This window comes from Tauraco erythrolophus, chromosome 5 (assembly GCF_009769465.1).
Source record: "Tauraco erythrolophus isolate bTauEry1 chromosome 5, bTauEry1.pri, whole genome shotgun sequence".
Taxonomy (NCBI): domain Eukaryota; kingdom Metazoa; phylum Chordata; class Aves; order Musophagiformes; family Musophagidae; genus Tauraco; species Tauraco erythrolophus.
The window spans coordinates 33,102,618-33,120,654 of NC_141469.1; the positions used below are offsets into that span (position 1 = coordinate 33,102,618).

At 37.6% G+C, this 18,037-nt stretch overlaps 1 protein-coding gene across 1 annotated transcript in view; it reads right to left on the minus strand.

Moving 5' to 3' along the window:
- The window catches only part of SORCS2 (sortilin related VPS10 domain containing receptor 2), a 591,182-nt gene that overhangs the window by 14,313 nt on the left and 558,832 nt on the right, over positions 1 to 18,037 (minus strand). The window contains exons 18-24 of the mRNA XM_086611291.1: positions 17,046 to 17,217; positions 13,478 to 13,664; positions 9,479 to 9,612; positions 7,943 to 8,066; positions 6,055 to 6,167; positions 4,301 to 4,426; positions 217 to 316 (exon numbers count right to left, since the gene is read on the minus strand). Of these exons, the coding sequence (XP_086467417.1) occupies positions 217 to 316; positions 4,301 to 4,426; positions 6,055 to 6,167; positions 7,943 to 8,066; positions 9,479 to 9,612; positions 13,478 to 13,664; positions 17,046 to 17,217 (956 nt within the window). The remainder of the gene's footprint in view (positions 1 to 216; positions 317 to 4,300; positions 4,427 to 6,054; positions 6,168 to 7,942; positions 8,067 to 9,478; positions 9,613 to 13,477; positions 13,665 to 17,045; positions 17,218 to 18,037) is intronic.

The window sequence follows — 18,037 nt, forward strand, 5'->3', positions numbered from 1 at the left end:
AAGAAGGATATATCGAAATATGATACGCAAACAAAAATCACAGGACATTCTAATACAAGGTTCATGCCAAAGCTGAACTTTCTGTTTAAAACATCATTTTAACATATCTCTGCTCAAAATACACACACATGTATGCACACATATTCTCTTCAGAGAGTTTCTAGGTACATAGTGAATCGAGAGGTTGGTCTCTGGGAGCTCTGTTTATAGATTTACCTGAATCGGAGTCAGCTAAAGTCACTAAGACCCAGTATCCTCCCCTCAGAAAGAAGCTGATGTTGTGTGCGTTCAAGGCCTGCTTTATAGCTGCTATTCTCTGAAAGTGCAACAGAGAGAATGTCAAACCTCTCGTACTCCGTTCCACCTGGAGAGACTCAATGCTCTAAAAAGGAAAACCTGTGGTTCATTAAACGGCAAGAAACTCAGAAAGCAGTTGTCAATGATGAGGTGAAATCTTAAAGAAATTCCATATTTAAAAATCATGCAAAACTCCATAAGCCATAAAAGCTCAAAATGTTAAATCTTTATAGCCAAATCTTTCTTTCCGCTTACCAAAGCCTTTACGTTTACCCAGTATGTGATAGACAGCATGTCATTTGCACACGCTATTAGGTTTACCTTCGTCATAACTCACACAATGCATAATCCATATTAAAAACTCTCCATTCTTCTAACCTATCAGAAGAAAACCTGTGATGTCACTTTATATTTCTTGCTATGAAAAGTAACTGCTCTTTGATAATGAACTGCATATCATAATTTACCTCATCTTCTTACTTATAATGGGATGGGTTCCATTTATAACTAATTTTTAACAATACTCTGTAGAAATATATACATCCATCCATGTGGAAAAAATCAGGATTCCTATTTTTTTCAGTGGATAGAGCACAGTAAAATATGGTCTTTCACATTTTTATGGAGCAGAACCATTAAATGTACCATCATATCCTAACCCCAGATGACAAATTGTCTGAGTTTTCCCTTCTACTTGCTTGCGTCTTCAACGTGGGTAATTTTCTAAAAGATCAAAGCTAGTTTTATACTCTGTGCCTTATAATTTAGAATATGACTTCCCACAGGATGCCAAATTAGAAATATGCTTTATATCCATGAAACCTTCAGGAGTAACTCCTTTTATGATATTATCAATTATGGTGCTCATCTTTGACAAGACTTTGCAGTATAATAGATAGAAATCTCTGTGGTCTCTCTCATGTTATGGACAGAGACTACACAAAAGCTCACATTCAAATATCCGCACTCATATTGAAGAATACCCAACTTCTGAAGCCATTTAACTGACTACTAAATTTTGGGGGTAAAATGACTCAACATAAGGGTGCTGTGAGCATGGTCTCAGTTTTTTTACAAGACAATTACTCCTGATAGCTCCTAAGTATCTTTTTGTCCATTTGAAAACAGAATGGATATGACAACTATACTGATTAGCAGCAGCCTTTAAAGTGATGCTGGCACCACTGAAATAGAGTTACTTAGTCTCAGTCCAGGTTCATTCACATGTTCATGGTATACAATGCAAGAGGGACCAGTACTGTAGGCTAATCTGACTTTCAGCTAGTAAATGAAATTACTGAGCCCCATAACTTTGGATACAGCTATTTTCCTGGCAGGTGTTGGAGGAATCCAACGTTTGCTCTGGTTTTTGCTTAAGTGACTAACATTTGTTCGTTATTTCTCTCCCTATCCCTGAGTTCCCACCAAAGCCTATATGAACTACACTTCCACAGGTCAAAAATTTAATCGTGAATCCAGCCAAAGGCTCTGGCTTATTTATTTCACTGTTAGATTGATGCCTGTTTCAGTAGTCATATTTTGGTTTGTTGGTTTTGTTTTTTTTTTTTCCTGCCTTGAGGTATTTATTGAGCACAGTACCGTCAATTCTCTAACTGTTTAAAAAACAAATCTAGTGTTTGGAGCTCCTCCCTAGACTCTCTAACTTAAGGTTCTTATACCAGCATTTGAATTTTCTATCTTCTTTTTCTACATCCTTTACAATGATAATATTTGAACATGTGAACACAATGGCTCCCACATTGTGGTAAACCAGTGCAAAAATAACAAAACGATTCAGATTCTTACTAACTTACTTGCACATCTGGGGATCTGACTTGCCCTTTTTGCCAAAGCCACACTGGGAATTTTCATGTATTAGTTTGTGTAGATAGAGCCCCAAATCTTCCTTAGAGCCCCTGCTTTCCAGGTTATAGTTTAAATGCATTTTAATTGACTCTTTCAACTGGACTCTTCCCACCTGACATTAGACATGTAACAGATGCACATAAATTAAGCAACCAAGTCTTACTCTACTGTCAATGATTAAATGAAATATTTTTGAAATTGCTGTGTTCTTAAAACCAGGTAAATCACACTCAGTTTTTATTTCTACATGCGTAAATTTGAAAGAAAAAGGGCTGTTGTCAGAATAGAACCAAATTTCAAAATTATTCAAAGGGCTCCTATGACTACACTGCCAACTTACTTATGATCTTTGTTATTGCTGGCTATTTTTTTTCTCCCTCATTCGTGCTCCAACCAAATGTAATTCGTACCATATTTGGTATTTCCATACATGGAATCACCAGCCACCACTGGTCTGACCTGGTCCATCCTAACAATGTCAGCAATATACATCTGTTCTCCAGATTATACAATTATTTTCACCTCTCAATGCTCCTCTAGTTTCAGAAAACCTTTCCAATGTCTTACTGGAGGACTACTTATTACAGAAAATGCCTCCTGCTAAACTACTGCAATTTCCCAATAGCCCCACTGAACAGAACTTTCCCCAAATCATTTGCAACATGTTGATTGTTCCTCTTTGTGCTTTGGAGTAACTCACAGGTTATTTCATACACATGCATGAAAAAAAAACCCTTGAGATAGAATTGATTATAATTGATGATGTTCTTTAAGCTGCCTTGAAGCACAGCACTAATAAATACAACACTTGAGATTTAAAGAGAACTACTATGCATAACACTTTGCACTGAAATAAAATGTTTGCGCAACCTAAGAATCTATCACCATCAGTCTCCTTAAATTATTAAAAGACATCCATTCCATATATGCTTGGTATAAAGAGAAAGAATTTCCTTTAGAAGCTGCATCTCACTTCTTCAAGAAGTGGAAAGATGCAAATAATTTTGAATTGGTGATACTCACCTGGCTGAAAGCCATAGCTCATGAATGGCTCTCTACTAAAGAAACAACCTATTAAAATTAACCATTTCCTGCAACATAATCAGGATTTCAGACTACCAGGTATTCCCACTGTGATTACAGAGGGAGAGCAGTAAGAGTTTGGGGTTGCCACAAAGCAGGAAATTTTGTGCATTCACACTGTACTCTGTGCATTTTAAAGGAAGACACCTGTTCAGGTACTTCGACAACATCAACATAATCCTTTGGACCTTCCAAATTGTACCCCATCAACTTCAAAACCAATCTGTTGGTTTTGTGTTAATGTGAAGAGCTTTGTCTTACCTACTTCTACAGCTCTCTGGATACTGTGGACCTTGTCTCAAAAAGCTGTAAAATGCCCTTCAAAATCAACAATACCTTACATTATGATTCTTTGTAACTGGCAGGACTTGAACTGCAAGATATACGCACAGAGTTGGGATCTGTTCCTTCTCTACCACAGCAAAAGGACGAATATCACAAACTATAAGTGCCAGTCTTCTGATTTTCAACTGGCATAAGGTCTATTATTACGGAAGAGATAAGGTTTGGAAATAAATAAGTAGCGAGAAATTAATTAATGTCTGATTTTCATTCCTGCGTTCACTACATTTGGTTCTTGCCAATTGAAAAGGACATTTGCTCAAAAGGCAGAAACTACCTGCTTGATGCTCTTTACATTATAGGTCAACTATTAAGGTTCTGTTTGACCTGAAATCTAATTTGCTTCTGAAGACAGTGCAAACATGGTTTGTCTCTCTTTAGAAATATCAGTGTCCTAAATATACTCTTTGGTCTACCAGATCTTCACAGACTGACATGCCATCACTGTTGTTTTTGTTTAAACAGATCACTATTAATAATTTGTGAGAAATACACTAATACCAGTGAGCACTAGATTATGCTGGTCTATACACTGTCGAACACAGCAGTCACAGCTGCTTCTAGCTTTTACATGTCTCCTGTCAGGTGGGAAGGAGATCATTACATAGTTAGGGAGTACCTTTTAATTTCACATAAAGACGACGAGAGTACAGCCACTGATTGCAAAACAGGATGAAGACTGTCCTACCCAGACATGCATTGCTCTGGTTACCTTATCACTAGTTACACTTCTCTTCCTTTTTGGTTGGTTAGCTGGTAGTAGCACGTGCAAGTCAGCAGTTGTGGGCAGACCAGGTTTCACGACTGTGATGAGCGTTTCTTCAGGTATATTCGTTTCCTGTGAAGACAAAGGCACGTGGCAAATTATAGGACAGAGTGTTTTATATTTTATAGAAAATACATAAGTAATTCCACACATCTTTTAGTCTTTGGTGTTCGGATCCTTAATATTTAGAGGGGATTCCACCATAAGCTAAAACATGAACAAAGCCAAACATAAATTAACTGAAATGTGAGCTCCTCTTTGAAGACTGGAAGAGCTAAGCATTGTTACTGCATTAAAGAGATTTAGTGGCATCATGGAAAGAAGCAAAACGAAGTGGTATGCAGTTTTAGCAAAACTCTGCAAAGGCTGTGCATTTCTAGGGTAACAAATAAAATTTCTAAGTGATTTAGGATCTTTTGTGGGCCACTCAGACACTTAGTAGACTTAGGAGGGCATGTTCATTACAGGTAACTTTAGCTTAGGGAGGCTACTTTTCTATCTGTGCTTAATGGACGGATAGAAGTCTTCCAGGGTGAGACTAAGAGCACTTAGATTCAGTTCCTGAAACTGTTATAAATATCTGTAGTCTCCACTGAAAGTCAAGTGCATTCGTTTCCAAAATAGTTTTTCTAAATTTTGCTTTTAGTTCCAAATTCCTTTATGTGTTGTATAATACAGCCAACAAAATTCTAATGACAACACCCTGGACACTTCCCATGGCCTTCCTTTAACAGGTTTTGAAATTCTATTAAATTGTTCATATTCTCTTGCAAATGATTTAGTAATTACTAAAATGCAAGGGCAATTTTATAAGAGATTAAAACATTTGTTTGACTGACACTGGTTATGGAATGGGGTTAAGTGGAGAAAAGTGGGAATTTACTTTTATTTGATATTTGATGTGAACCTTAAAAAAAAGCAGGAGAAAGTATAAAGTCAAAATTCCAGAACCTGATTTGCACTACTGTAAATCAAGGAAGAATCAAGTGATTTCAAATGCAATTATTTTAAAAAACATCATCATCAACCTGCGCCTCACTGTTACTGTCCCCACAAAAAGTCAGTGTGTGCACACTCAGTTGCTGGCAGGGTGCCCACCTGATGAGCAGAGCTCTAGAGCTCACAGTTTTTACGGGGTGCTTTTACTTACCTCACAGAACTGCTGCACGGATTTGTACTCTATTTAACCTACAGGATTCAACTGCTCCCCATTCACATTTCTTTTGCGAATATGATCTAAAAATCCAGCTGTATGAACCTTTAGCCTATATATATGCTATGTAATTTTCAGTTACACAATTGACATTGTAAATTTTTCTGTGTTGTTTTTACACAAAGCCTATGTCTTTTATAGTACACAGCATCCTTTGCTTATTGTCTAAATATATCACATTTAAGCTACTCTTCCTGCTTTGGAGTCAGCAGTATTTGCCAATATGTCTACTCCTAATCGCAGTGAGCAATATTTAGCATTAATTGCCAATTAGGCTGTGTTAAGCCTAAACTTTCTATGTTACAATATCATCGTCTACAGCCTGCACATAAAAGCGACACTAGGCTCAAACTTGTTTGAAATGTGACTCATGAGGTTCACTTTATTTTTGCTCTGCCTTCTTTTTTTCTAAATGAGAAGGCATTAACTTAACCTTCAAGCTTTATGACTGGTGAGGGAACATTTTATGAGCAATCTGAAAGAGCACCTTTGCAAGAAGTCGTGTTACTACTCGCCCTATGTCTTCCCTCCACTCCGCTATGTCGGGGTTGTACATGTCCAGGTGTTTAGTAAACTTCAGAGGAAGAACATGAAAATTATCTAGAAAAACAAAAACAAACGTTTTTGAACAAGTAACAAACCAGGCTGCAAAAACATTTTAGCAGAAATAAAAGCTGAAAATACATATTTGGCAGTATTTGCTGTGCAGCGCTGCAGTATCTAGGAACCCCACTGCGCTGCATTGCGTACTCTTGCTCGGAGCAAGAGTACACTCCTGTCAGGCACTCAATCTCTTTCTGTATTTTTGTCAACATCATCAAATTTGTGCCTAAAGATAAAAAAGCAGAAAGAAAAAAAATAAACAAAGCACATTTACATACATGCTCTGGGGTCATAACCTTCCCAATAATTTTTTCTTAGGACAATACACACACAGATGTGGTTGGTTTATTTTACTTGTAAAGGGAATAGCGCCAATGGATTTTATTCTCACTGAACCATAAATGTGTTTTTTGCCCATTACATGTTCCTGTTTTTCATGTAAAATGAATACTTTATGTATTCCATCAACTAGCTATGAAAATAAGAACAGAAAGTGTATACCAAAGGCTATTTACTGCCCTCTTCAAAAAAATAAAAACAAGGTACACCCACAACATTTCTCTGGATATTGTCCAAAATATCTGAAATACCAGAAATGGGCTATTCTTCAGTAAACAGTCACTAAAATCTTCTCTTTCTCCACATAGGCTCCTTGGACGAACACCTGGGGAACTTAATGCAAAGCAGAGAAAGAGGTCCTCTAGAACGCATGAATCAAACCCGGCCTCCCTAATGCTTCTGACAGAATTGTATTTCAATGTGGTTTTCTTTTCCAGAGGTTTCTTTATTTCCCCTAGGACCCGTACTTTCTTGCTCTTGGTATCAGGATTGGCCAACACTCAGACCAGAAGCAGCGTTTGAAAGCCAAAGTCAGTGATCTAGTCACACTAAGTCGGGTTATGCTTCTAAAGATTTCTAAAAAAGTGGATGCACTTGTAAGTGATAGGATAAATATTAAATCCGTTTATCTTAGGAAAGGAGAAGGTTCATAAAATCTGTGGTTTTAACTATTATTTTAAATGAATAAGTATACTAAAAGCAAGAACAGTATTTTCTTCAGGCAATAGAGATGTATCATGCTGTGTATTTCATGATATCTGAAGGCTTTTAGCTCTGCATTAAAAAGAAGCTTTTTCACTTATCACAATTCCCACATGTGACAGCACAAATGCAAATGTAAATAATCTGTCAGCACTATATTTTTCACAGTATACTATGCCTTGTCATCACATTATAAGACACAACAAAACACACCAGGGCACAATGTGAAACAAGAGCTGAAGGTTTACTTAATAATTACAGTGGAGTTATACTTATCCAAACTCTCAGATAAACATCAAAGGAACACTGATATACTGTGATAAAAGGCAATTATTTCACATTGTTTTTAATGCTGAGAGCACATACACAACTAAATTTTCTTTTTTTCAGAGGTATTGAAACTACTTTATTTAGAAATTCTAAGAAACTCTCCAGTCATAGGCCAAAATACTACTTAGACACTATTGCTACATATAGAAAATGGGAACCCCAGTAACATCTAAAATCAGCAAAGGAAACAAAAAGTTTCAGATTAAACCCTTTCATACAATCACACTGTTCAACTTCATGGACTTATCTAGTGACAGCTCATCCCTCTAGTTTTAAAAACTAGATCAGTCATTAGACAGAATTTTACAACAGGTTCAGTTGTGTCAGGGCTGGTTTAAGAGGTGTAACAAACAAGTACGCATGAAACAAACACACAAAAATTTACAAGAGTAATGTCTCACCGAAAACGTGGACAACTTTTGAGTCCTGAAGCATGGAGCTCCCACAGGAAGCCTGCACTGTAACTCTGACGTCACCTGTCTCAGCAAACTTTGTCACCAGAAAATTGTCCAATGTAAGGAGTGGCTTTAAAAAAACAAAAAAAAAAGTTGAAAACAGAATTTCACCAAGAACAAGAACAGTGTCTGAAGAGACCATCACTAAAAATATTAGCAAAAAAGATTTCACATCAATTATTCAATTAATCAACATTTTATCAAATTGTTCAATTACAGTTTTCAAGACAGGATGTTTCTTTCCCTAAATAGAACATTTATAAACAGAACAGCCACCAAATGGGGCAAACACTGCTTTTAGAATAATTGGTAGAGTATTAGTTTTTCATTCAGATTCCACTAAAATAAACAGATTTTGAGTCAGGCTCACATATCTCTACAAGATCATACCGAATAAGCTGTTTGCCTCAAAAAACATGGGGTATAGTCAAGGTCAAAAGGATTAATTCTGTCAACTTAGAGCATGACCCATGGACGTGCATCAGCCCACTGTAACCTCCAAAGCGGAACTGAGATACTCTGTTCCGTGACCGCATCTGTCTGAATTACAAAACTCTTCCTAAGACTACATCGATCTGCAGTGCCTGTTCTAGCAATGGCAAAGTCAATAATAATGAACAGATACAGACTGGGATTAAGCACATTTACAAGAAGAAAGTTCATTGTGCTCATCTAAAGCATTCCTCTGTCATACTTAGTCTCCCTCATAAAAAAAACATTTTACTTATCTGTTATCGAAAGAATTACCTTAAAAGAAATTAACCCAGCTAGATGAGAAATATTCCCAAGAGAAATACTTGGATATTTATTGGTGTAGGATATGTTCATCTATACTTTCTGTCCCCAAATGAATATCACTAGATCGTTTACTTTAATTATTTTGACATCTTTTTAGGTATCCCAGTTACTTTTGATATGCCAGTTTATTTTAGACTCCCAGAAAATATTATAGGATCATAGAATGGTTTGGGTTAGAAGGGACCTCAAAGATCATCTAGTTCCAACCCCCCTGCCATGGGCAGGGAAACCCTCCACTACTCCAGGTTGCCCAAAGCCTCATCCAACCTGGCCTTGAACACTTCCAGGGATGGGGCATCTACAACTTCTCTGGGCAACCTGTTCCAGTGCCTCACAACCCCCAGTGTAAAAATTTTCTTCCTTACAATGAATATATACATATTTCTGTACAGAACTTAAATTCACAGTATTCACATTATTAACATGGAAGTGCATAAATCCAAGTTTCATCATTCGCCAAAGCTATGATCCCAAATGCATCCCCCTCCACAAGTTTGCTTTTATGATAAAACAAGGCAAGTTAGATACTGCTTGCCACCAGATGGATATGAATGGCTATTTGGAATGAAAGATGGTCTAAAAGAAGTCATGCAACATAGTAGTATTTCTATTAAAGCAAAAGGTGTCACTCAACCTTTATTGGAAAGAGATTGAAAATAACCTCGGTCAAAACCATTCATGTACCTGAAGATTGTTTCCTATCCACCAGTAGAAGACTGTCAAATTAGGGTTCTTGGGCAGTATGATGGCTGTCAGATTCACCTCCTGGTTTCTCCCAACAACTGGAACCGCTTCTAAATTTAGAGCCTGCAGTGGAGCTGAACAGAGTTCCCAAAATATAATTGAACAAGAATCCATCAACTTATTAATGCCTCTCTGCCTAAAGTCTCTCACCAGCACACCGTAAGGTGCTCAATTTATTTTTTTCCTCCCTCCTGCTTTTACATCTATGTTGAAAGCTGTGGGCATAATAGCAAGGACCTCATTTCAACCAAAAATACCTAACCCCAAAATCCCACAAGCAAAATCCTAGAGCAATGTGACAGATTGATAACCAAAATACATCTCTCTCATGCATTTTTTTGTGTGTATGTCCAATTCTAGAAAACATAAGCAAATTTCCCAGTTAAAAAGTGAAAAAGGCAATATCAGCTTTTTTTTTTTTTTTTAAAAATAATTGAATAAAAAAATCTAAGAAATCAAACTGGTAAGGGAAAAGTAGAAAACTGAAAAAGAATGCTGCTGACTACTCATTTTCATTACAAAAAATCAGCTGTTAGGCTCACATCACACATCAGCTCTGATTAATGTATGCTTTAAAATAGATGTGTATATCAGGGGAGCATTTATTTCCAACTCAAAATAGATAAACTCTGTACTCCAAAATATGTCTTCAGTTTGTTCCTTTCTGAACTTTTGCCTATGAAGGCTGTGGGCATTATTATTTGTATAAAAGAAATGCATCATTACAGTGATTTTATCTCCTTCTTAGTGTTGTATTTTGCTTCATAGTACAACTTTATTGAAAGAAAATCTTTCCCTTGGAGGTTTCCGAGTATAACTTTTTCAGAATGTCTGAAAGGTAAAAGCCTTATAATAGTGCAATGCAATCACTAGAATTTCTTCATTTCAGCTGCACCATCTATCCAGGATACCAAACCGCTGTTTGGTCTAACATGCATTCATTACACAGAATGAATACTAACCCATCCATTTTTGTTCTATTCTACATATTTTTTAATTCAAAGGTCTTCCATTTCAGTGCAAACTTAAAGGTAATTAACACCGGTCCGAAGCCTTTCTTTTACTCTATTTCATGAGCTGAATCATTGCCCATTCACTTCTAATTCTCTTTGACTAAACTGATGGAACTTCTCTGAGAGCAAGTCGTGCAAGCTGTGCACACCCTCTTCTTCCACCTCACTTCAACCAGCCTGTGTGCTGCTTCATCCAAATAGCAGACTCGACTTTCATTCTGCACTTTCTCTGATGACTCTTTAACCACCTATATGAATTCAAGACATGCTGAGTGCTTAAACAAATGATTTCTTCAATAGCTTCTTTACTGAAACGGAATTACAATGCTCCTCCTCTTGCTGATGTCTGAGGAAAATTAAGAAAATGTAGAATTTCCATCAAATCTGTTTCTCCTAGAAATAGATTTTCCTTCTGATGAGGCAAACTAAAGAATTCTGGAGGGATCTGTGCCACTGTTTTGACTTGTCGTAAATTTCTCAGAGGAAACTGATCATTCTGAGATATGGTTTTGCTCCTGAAGAAGGTTACTTTCTTTTCCACAATTTTTAGAGGGAAAGTTGTTTGGTATTTGAATGATGACTGCTATTTCAATTTAGCAGTTCCTATACAGTAAAGAGCTAAAAACAATTACTGCGAGTCCTTTTGCTTGTCTCAGTCACACAATTCCATAATGCATTTGAACAAGCTTCATAGCACCACTAAGTGTATACAATTAGGAATGAAGTCGACTTATATGATTTCTGTTTAATGAAGCAACAATTTCAGTAGTTTTCAAAGCTCCCTGATTATTCACACACTGTAGAGATGATGGTTTCCTGAAAAAGAAAATGTATACCTAGTTCTTCTTCAGTTCTTTTTATTCTAGGTTACCTACTCACACGTATACTATCAGAATTGCTCAAATTTCTGTTACAGTTTATTAAGAAGTTGTAGATTGTGTGATCTGGATCAGAAAGCATAATATGGATGACAGATCAAAGTTCATATAATTCTCCTGTATTACAGGGCATCCTAGAGCAACAGAACTTGGCAGGAGTAAAAATTATTCCCTTTACCATTTGTTCCTGAAAAAATTCCCTGGGAATACATCAGCTGGAGATAGAGCAAAAGCAGGACTCTATGGACATTTCTGCTTTCATGGTATTCCACAGTGAAAATTGTCCCTGAACAGCTATTAGTGCTTCTCTAGAGTGCAGAAATAGCAGTTTAATTAGTGTCAGCTAATTTCCTCGAATCTTGTAATTTACTTAAAAAATTAAACAAAGTAAGTCACATAGAAAATATTTATTCAAGCAGGCTGGGTAACATGCTTCCGTGAGTCTTCTAGACCATGTGCAGCATCCATGGACAAGCTCAGGACTGAACCACGTCTGCTTTCAGTCCTCTGCTACCCCTGCACTTTGGCACCAAAGTCCTTTTAATGCACCAGCCATTTTACTTGTGAAAATACCTCCGGCTTCTACTATGTATAAATCCACTGCATAAAACACAATCAACATCTTTATTTTTACTGTTTATCCTGATGCAGGCCACACCTGAAGCACATTTTGAGGAAGTGGTTGTTCCACTTTCCATCAGGGCTTGCTACTGCTTATCGTTCTCTGAATGGTAAGAAGTTGCTCTGCCTCAAGAGAAGGATGTTAAACAGAGTTTTTGCTGTTCATTGCTTGTACAGATCTATTGTTCCTGTGCTTAATCTACTTCTCAGCACCTAGAAGCTCCTAAAAAGTAACAGTGAAGCCCTAAGGAATTTATTTGAGCTCTCTGGAGTTGTCAAATGATTTAAAAAACAAAGAAACAGCTAGCGAAACTGAGGTGGAGAATTTGATCCTGATCCTTTCCATTTGATTTTAATAGGAGAATGTCCATTAGCATTAACGGATTGAGCTCCATCTGCTAATCAAAGTAGAACTGGAAACTGCGGATTCAAGGATTTTGACTAGCAAAATATAGAAACATAAGCAGTCAGCAGGCAGGCTAACATAGAGCACATGGATCTGTGCACGGCCTTGCATGTGGCTCCAGCGATTTCCATTGCTTTGGGATTAGGATGGAAGACACACCACTCTCAACAGAGGGAAACAGACACCTGGAGAATGAGATATGAGTATCTTTTTCTTTTGATGTTGCTTTTTTCTGAAGTTTGACAAACTTGAACACAGGCAAAGCAATAGCTGTCTTGAATCTTAAAGGAAGAGGAAAATTCACTTCCAGTTATGAGTTTCTTTCTTCATTTCAATTATGAGATGACTGAGGTACATTAAGCTTGCGATGGTGCATGATATTCCCTGTGCCGTGCTATTCTTTTCTCTTAGATCTATTTGATGGGGGTTTTCAGGTCTTAATTTAGAAGAGAGGGAGGGAAGTCTAAGTCAAGTAATACTGCTTGTCAACATGAAGTTATATCCAAATATCACTTTAAAACTTTGTGAGAATTAACTACCTAAACCTAGATTCTGGCTCTTGAATAAGTTACCTGACTTTTAGAAACATAGAAATTTCGATTCTCTTTTAAAATCATATAAGTGCTCATACGTTTCTCAACATGTCTATTCACTTGCTTCACAAAGGACCTAGAAGCTCCTAAAAAGATATAGCTTGAAGTGTGAAATTTTAGCTGCTGAGAGTGTCAGTGGGGTCTAGACTCAGGAAGATGGATCAAACCTGAAATTTGAACTGAGACATGCTTGCTATTTAAAAGATTAATACACTGACCCTCTCCAAAATCCAAACAAAGCTAACTCTGACCTCCTAATACATTAGGTTTACAAGCCTCTGCATTAACAACATACAGCACTGCAAGATTGCATGAGGTTAGCGAAAAAATACGCATTTTTCCTAATTGCAACTAGTAATTTTCTTTACTACTTCACAGTTGTCACAAGGTTTTTATGCAGCAGTAAGAAAACCAGAGAGCTGATTTACAGTTGACTTGGACGAACACCACAGCCTCATCATGCCCAGCCACATTCTCAGCCTTCACCGAGACACGGTAAATCCCAGGATTCTCATAGCGGTGACGGATGGGTTCTCCAGTCATCGTAAGGTTCACATATATCGCTTTAAAGCCATCTCCAAGATCTACCTGGTATTTGGTATTCAATACATCACCCTAAAAGGAAAATATATAAAAAATATTTAAAATGGCCAGAACTGAAATAGATAGGTCACACGACTATAACCATTTCCTGAATCACAACAGTGTTTCCAGCCCCAGCCAGATATTTTAACTCAATTGCAATAGCTGCAGTAAAACCACTACGCTCACGGCAAAGATTTTAGTACAACAGATGCTGTGTGCATTAACAGGGATAATACTAACTTTCCACAGTAAGGTGCTACCTTGAAATCAAACACCTCAGACCACTAACCAAGTCATATGCCATGGAAACCATCACCCTTGTTTTAATGCAGCTGGACATTAACTAATATAATGGTGCAGGGCAGCCCCTGGTTTTGGATTGATGCTTGTGTGATTGCAAACAACTGAATATTATTATTTCAAGAAATCACTGCTCATCCAGTGAACTTCTAGACTATGCAATTACAAAGTAAAATTAATTGTTTTAGAACATCTTCACAGCACCTTCTAACCATACCCTCTGAGTGTCAACTACATGGCCTTGAAGATCCAAGCCAGGATCTTCACACAGAGTTGTACTGCATTATACAGAGTTACCAGCATGTCTAAAACTAACATGCTTTATTGTAAAATTAGATGCATGGTTAATGAAGCAGAGTATTGAGCTGAGTTTGGGAAAGGATTTAAAAGTCCAGCCAAACAATTCTGTCACATCAAGCACCTCATGTAAGTTATAACTCACTGCACTTCTGCTAAGTGCCCCTTTAAATGACATCATCCTAAATTCAGACCTAAACCACTGTAAGACTGATACTATTGTCAGAGGACAAATATACGCCCATCTCTCATGTTGTACCGTCGTGGCTGCTCAGGAGAGAAGTCAGGCCTGTGCTACGTGGACTGGCCATGTGGATGGAGTCAAAGGAAAATCCATTTTAGCTGTGAGCAGCAACACTTTCTGAATACTACTGGCAGCACTGCCTTAGCCAGCTGCAGTTCTTCCTCAGTCTTCAGCAATGTGTTCCTGCCTGCTTGCCACAGTACACAGCCATCACAGTCAGGCAGTCAAAACATATGGTGGGGACAGTCTTGGTAAAAAATCTTCTGAACTGTGAAAACACAGTGTTGGTTTAAAAATCTTCATTGTCTCTGGGAAAGGAACGTATAGATCCATATGCTCCTCAGGTGACCTGAATGGCCATCAGAGAAGAGAAGGATTGACGCTCATCGAAGTATTCAAAAATCACTTCACTTCCCCATGAGACACTCTCTGACGCAGGTTTGCATCGAAATCTAATTCCAAAAGGCAGCATTAATGTAAAATCTAAGAGGCAACAAAGCCTAGAACTTTTGTTCCCTTTCATTACAAAGGGAAGGAAAATATATTTGTTTTTCCTCCTTTTATTATTTTGTAGTTTGGTTGATTTTGTTCCACGTTTTATCAGATGAAAGAGCATTGCTTATTATGTAAATAATACGTATAAGAAGGAACCTGTAGGGTTATCAAACACCTAACCACCATATTTCAACCCACATAAAGGACCTTGAAAGCTTCTTTACTGTGAATATTTTTTTCCAAATAACATCTTTCTTTTGACAACAGATGGGTAGAATTTAGCAGGAGATAGTATGTTATTAAAGTTTAAAGCAAAAGAGATGTCTTCTTGCCAGCAATGTGCCAGTAAGTGGAATCTCTTTAGATGACGTTAGCCTGCAAACAGTTCTTGTTTGCTCTTTCTGATGCTAACAAGTATACATGCATATTTTTTTTCAGGTGAGACAGAAACCAGTGTTGAAAGCCAGTAGATGCAAGCTTCTCCTAATGTTTTATTCTAATAGCTTCCCTAGCGTAAAGACGAGAGTTCTGTCTTCAAAACACCAAGGTACTTACTTCTGTTTCCCAGGCCAGGAGAGAGAGAGTGGTGGACAGATAACAAGAGAGTCATATACAGAAAAGGCAGATAAATTTAAAAGGAATCAGCCAACAGAATCTGAGGGGGAAATAAACTATAATTATAAATTATTGTTATATCTAAGTTCACTTGCAAACTGTCCAAAAATACCCAAAGCCTGCTGTCTTCACTCCCTGATGTCTGGCAATCCTGCATCTAGACAAATCAATAAATTAATTTTGTTCAGCAGAGAAAGCAGTATGTTTCTGTTTATCCTAGTAGAGCTGTTTCTTAAACTTGGTAATTCTTATGAAATCTTATTAGACTTTGTTGTATAGATTAAATTCTAAGCAACACTCAGGACGTTTGAGTATAGATATCATTCTTAGCCGTAGGGGGCAGCAAACTGTTACATTTTCTTCTAAATCTGCCATCCAGTTCATGTACCCAGCAAAGACTTCATCAGAAAACACAGCACAGGATTCCCTTCAAGATCCCTGGCTTCTGAAGATTTTTGAAGAGTTTAAAATGTTTTACATATTGCAACAGAGATTCACGAAAGCTTCAGAATCTATATAGTAGGAAGAAAGTCAAACTGCCAGTCAAAATCAGTAGAGTTCAAATTGCAACCAAATGCTCCATTCTTACAATAAACATTTCCAAACAAATTATTAAAAGAGAGGGCAGTATAACTTACCACACAAGTGTTGGAGCACAGCAAGCACTGGGACGAGAGCCTACAAAGTGTTAAGCAGCCCAGTGTTCTACATGTAACGTTCTTGATTCCATTACAGAAATAAATCCCAAGGGCCCTATTTATATTACACAGGTTTGCCAAAATGTGTGAACTTTCTGCAATTTCTTGCAAATCAGTGGGGTTAGCCAGGAAGTACAATACTCTGGTAACCTGAGCACAACACTTAGAGCCTAATACTCAAAAGAAAGCATTAGGAAACATACCCACGGCAAACAACTCATCCAAAAGTTACTTGCTGCCTTTGATCAGGGCCTTAAGGCATTGTGTCTCTCAATAAACATTAAAAAATGTATCTTTGGCAACACAGCTAATATATAATAAATGTTCTTATGCTGTGCTATTTGCTGATTTCTGTAAAGCTTTTCTGATTCCTTTCTGAAAGCAGATTCTCAAAAAAACTTAAACCAGAATACTAAATGTTCTCTGCGTTTTTTTTCTTCTCTGATACAGTAGTTGATATTTTCAGTCCAAGAAGACTTTGGTAATTTAGTTCCTTTGATTTTCCAAGCTGCTGATAACTTTAAGGAATCAGGACTGACTATGCCGCTGAGAGGAAAAATCCCATTCCGTGGACAGAACGCGATTGTTCACTGAGCTTACTGGATTGTCTGGTTCACTTGAAAACAGAAGTTTCAATATTTAGGGAGTCATTCATCTTTATCTCAAGCACAACTTAATCTCATTCAGCAGCAAAGCAGGTAGAAGAGAAGGGAACCACAAACATAGTGAGGAAACTTTCATAAAGCCAATATTTGTTACTACCTGCTCTTGTCTGACGATGAAGGTGATGTCTTCCCCAGGCTTAACAGCCAGGCTTTCTTCTCTGATGCTGATCTGAAGTCCCTTGGGAGCAATCAAGGGACACATATGCTGTGCTAAGTTCTGCTGCAGGTCTACACCACCTTCACACACATTAGAAACAACTTTCCTGTACCTGCAAAAACAGTACGCAGAGAGCACAATGAATAGGAGGTGAGAAGGAGCATGCCATCAGAGGCACTGAGCGCGAGTGTGATGGTAGCTAATGAATATTCCTGGGGTTCACAAACAGACAAGATTGCAGATGATCAAAACCAACTCATGATGCAAACACTTCAATGAGGGACATTGCCTTTACTGAGTAAAACCTGTTGAAGAAAGAGGGCATGGAGCAGAACGAGGATTTCCCTTGAAAGCGTTGGAAGAGTCTCCTTTTCAAACTTAGAAACAAGTGTGATCAGCCCTCCTGGAGCTAGACAGTCTACTGTCCTCTCTCTCATACCCTTTCCTAGCATTCAACAGTCTTCAATGCTCTAGAGGTCTTGGTTCAAACCCCAAAGACCAGGAAGAAATTAGACCAAGCAGCTTCAGCATTAACCCAGAACCGATTGCTAAATTGCTCTCTCAAATCTGTGCATTTCTTAGAATGCTTAAAGCATCTATTCAACATAACAGTATAAAAGAGTAAAAAGTCTAACACCATTAAAGAACTAATACTGAAATACTTGGATGTGTACAGTATTTACAGATCAGTTTCACTTAGGTATGTTATTTTTAAACATCCTTTAAAATCTGAGTCAGGTTTCACTCTTTTGAATTCCTATTCTGTATATCACAGCTGTCAACCGCAACCCAAAAGGCATCATTTTCCTCAGTAAGGCAAATATACGCAGAGACCGTGATTCTATTGCCAGATTTGACATTTCATCATTTAGTTCACGTCTCCACAACTGACAGAGATGATGTTATGATAAGCCAGAATAGATGCCAGCTGC